At 39.5% G+C, this 3,912-nt stretch overlaps 1 protein-coding gene across 1 annotated transcript; it reads left to right on the forward strand.

Annotated features, from left to right (window-relative positions):
* Positions 1 to 1,004: 1,004 nt before the first annotated feature.
* Positions 1,005 to 1,573, forward strand: LOC121865631 (protein ZBED8-like; the record flags this gene model as incomplete). The annotated part of the gene is made up of 1 exon (XM_042365153.1): positions 1,005 to 1,573. A coding segment is annotated over exon 1 (569 nt), but the record flags the coding sequence as incomplete, so codon positions are not given.
* Between the last annotated feature and the right edge of the window lie 2,339 nt (positions 1,574 to 3,912).

Consider the following 3,912-nt stretch of genomic DNA (forward strand, 5'->3'; position numbering starts at 1 on the left):
CAGTGGTTCTTCACCTGGGGGGCGCGCCCCCCCTAGTGGGCGTCAGTAATTTCCATGGGGGGCGCAAGCCCGAGGGAAAAAGAAGGAATTTCTCTAATTATAATTATAGTTTTTATTCTCTCAACAAGAGCGTGGGCTAATATTGAGAAGTTTATGAAAAAATGCAAAAGTATCGCCTTATAACTTTAGTTTTCTATAGGCTACTTTTTTTACTTAGGGCTTACCATTTTCTGTACTCATTGACCCCCCTCCCTATCCCTCGAAACCCATGGGGGGGGGGGGGTTTAACTCGTCCTGGACCTGTATACTGCTCGTTGGTGACTGGTTGAGCCCCGTTCTCTCCCAGTCTTCTTTACACGTCCGTGGCAATAATTCCTCTTCTCTCACATTTATTCAGTTAAGGCTGTTGAGGTATGTTTATCCCAGTTGTTATATTTACCTAAAAATAGTAAGCAGCCATAAGTTTATTGGTGAATTGTGAACGCGCATATGTTGCTCTGTTATTCGCAAGTTTTGAATTCCGTTTGTATTTTATCAGAAGTTGGTGGTGCTTAAAATCATGTGGTGGTAACAGGTGGTTATGGTAAAGTTGTTTATGATGATATTGATTTGTTTCTTAATAATCATATGTTTATGATCATGATGTGTTTACTATAATGTTGTGGTGTTTGTTAATATTTACTTAATAATTATGTGGTGGAGTTTATGATCATGTAGTGGTGTTTATGATCATGTTGTGATCATTGATGTTTGTTAATGATATAGTGGTGTTTATGATCATGTGATGTTTGTTAATGATATGGTGGTGTTTATGATCATGTATGATTGTAGTCACTTGTAGTGTTTACGAACTTTACGATCATATGTTTGTTATTGATCATGTGGTTGTGATTATCATGATGTTGTGGTGTTCATGAGCACGTGGTGATGTTTATCTTACCTTACACGTGCCGTATGTTTTGTTCACAGATTTGTGTTGTCCACTGCACATCAAATAATTCGCAATGAGTGCAAAGAAGCGGAAGTATCTTGACGAATATATTCGATTTGGATTCGTGTCTCTCCAAAAAGGTGACACAGAGGGCCCCCAGTGTGTGATATGTTACAAAACTCTGAGCAATGATGGAATGCGGCCCTCACGCTTGGAACGCCACTTGAGGACAACACATCCTGCTCTAGCTGATAAGCCCAAAGCATTCTTTGAAACAAAAAGACACTCCTTGAGGCAAGTTAAGTTGGACGGCAGTTGGGCATTTCGGCAACAAACTTCAAAGGTTGTTGAGGCTTCCTATGAGATCGCCATGTTGATTGCAAAGAGCAAAAAGAAGAGCCATAACATCGGAGAGTTTCTCATAAAACCAAGCATACTCCGTGCAGCAGAACTCGTTCTGGGGAAAGATAGTGCAAACAAGCTTTCCCAAATTTCACTTTCAAATGATACAGTCAAGGGAAGGATCGATGAATTGTCTCAAGACATCAAAGATCAAATTCTCGACCAAGTAAGAGATTCTCCTGTTTTTGCTCTCCAGTGTGACGAAACGACTGATATCGCTGAGTGTTCTCAGCTACTGATGTATGCTCGTTTCGTGTCAGGCAACAGTGTAAAAGAGGAAATGCTGTTCTGTCACCCCATGGAAAGTTGTACAACAGCAGCAGCTATTTTTCATGATGTATCAAACTTCTTTCAGGAAAACCAACTTTCGTGGGACTCGCTGGTAGGGGTGTGGACTGATGGTGCTCCAGCCATGCTTGGTCTGCAGTCTGGATTCATTACAATGGTGAAAGAAAAAAATCCGTCTGTTGTAGGTACACACTGCATACTTCATCGTGTATCCTTAGTATCCACAACTTTACCTGCTGAAATGAGGGATGTCCTGAACGTGGCTATCAAGGTAGTCAACTTTATCAAAGCTGGAGCCTTAAACAGTCGTCTCTTTAAACTGCTGTGTAAGGATATGGAATCTGAACATGAAACCTTCCTTTTTCACACGAACGTACGATGGCTATCAAAGGGGAACATGCTTGGACGGCTTTATGAACTACGAGAAGAAGTAGCAGTATTTCTTGATTCGAAGCAGAAGGCAGATCTCCATGACAAGTTCCAGTCTGAAGGCTTTCAGCTATCTCTAGCTTACCTGGTGGACATCTTCGAAGCGTTGAATGCTCTCAACCTTAAACTGCAAGGGAAAAACATCAACATCATCATGCACCACGACACCATTCGAACCTTCATGGCCAAACTCGACCTCTGGAAAAGTCGAATTCAGCAGGGAAATACAGCCAGTTTTAGTAACTTGGATTATGCTCTCATTCACGGTTACCTTGATTCTGAGTTAAAGCAACAAATAATCACTCATCTAACTGACTTGAAAACAGAATTCATCAGATACATCCAAGAGATAGATGAGAAGCGTGAAGCCTGGAAATTCATCAAGAACCCATTTCAATGTGAAGTAGCTGATGTTTCGGATGAAGTGCAATAGGAGTTTCTTGAGTTGAAGTTCAACTCCACAGCTAAGGGAGACCTCAAAGAACTGGATCTTGAGACGTTCTGGGTCAAGTACCTTCCTGTTTACCCTCTGATCTCACATCAGGCTCTTCGGATTCTAACTATGTTCGGATCCACGTATCTTTGTGAAGCTGCATTTTCCACGCTCGTTGCTGTCAAGACCAAGTACAGAAACATGCTGAACGTTGAAGGGGATTTACGTTGTGCACTCTCTGGCATTCAACCACGCATTCAAGATCTAGTAGCTAAGAAGCAGTGTCAAGTATCTCACTAATTTATACTCAATAAAAAGACTAAAAACACAATATTTTTCATTTTTCTTTAAAATCTGGGAGGGAATTTTATTCATAGATGCAAGGGGGGCGTGGAGGGAAGGACCAATTCCTAGAGGGGACGTGGTAGTAAAAAGGTTAAGAACCACTGTTCTAGACTAAATAAGTCTTTACTTTTATGTTCATTATATTGTCACTCGGTTGAGTCATTTATTTGATCAGATTTAACTTGTATTTGTTTATTTTGTACAAATTGATATATTTATTTTATTGTTTATTTGTTAATATATTCTGCATGTATTTCAATATACCCCAGAGTAATGAGGTGATAATTTGGTGGGATCTATTCCTGGACCTATAGTACAAAGTGTAATTTGTGAATTTGTGATATTGTTTCACCCTTAAGAGGCCCAAGGGTCGTAACAAGTGTTTTCTCTAGAAGAAGTAAAACTAACTAAAACAGCAATTTTAGGAGAAAAAAAAGCGTTTTTCGTGAGAGAAGTAAAACTTACTAAAATACACTGTTTATAAGTAAAAACTGAGTTTTCCAATGCAAGAAGTAAAACTAACTATAAACAGCGTTTTGAGCAGAAACGGATGTTTCCAGTAAGAGAAGTAAAAATAACAAGAAGCGTTTTGAGCAGAAAATAAGCGGTATGTGGCGATTCTCGGATTATTTCGTATAATATTGTTATAAAGTACTAAGTCGACCCCCAATTGACTTTGACAGTCTCCCACTTGGTGTGTGGCGATTCTCGGATTAGTTCATATAATATTGTTATAAAGTACTAAATCGACCCTCAATTGACTTTGACAGTCTCCCACTCGTTGTGTGGCGATTCTCGTATTATTTCGTATAATATTGTTCTTAAATACTAAATCGACCCTCAATTGACTTTGACAGTCTCCCACTCGGTGTGTGTCGATTCTCGGATTATTTCGTATAATATTGCTCTTAAGTACTAAATCGACCCTCAATTGACTTTGACAGTCTCCCACTCGGTGTGTGGCGATTCTCGGATTATTTCGTATAATATTGTTATAATGTACTAAAATTGACCCTCAATTGACTTTGAGAGTCTCCCACTCGGTGTGTGGCGATTCTTGGATTATTTGGTATATTATTGTTAT

Source organism: Homarus americanus, unplaced genomic scaffold (genome assembly GCF_018991925.1).
Source record: "Homarus americanus isolate GMGI-L3 unplaced genomic scaffold, GMGI_Hamer_2.0 scaffold32694, whole genome shotgun sequence".
Lineage (NCBI taxonomy): Eukaryota > Metazoa > Arthropoda > Malacostraca > Decapoda > Nephropidae > Homarus > Homarus americanus.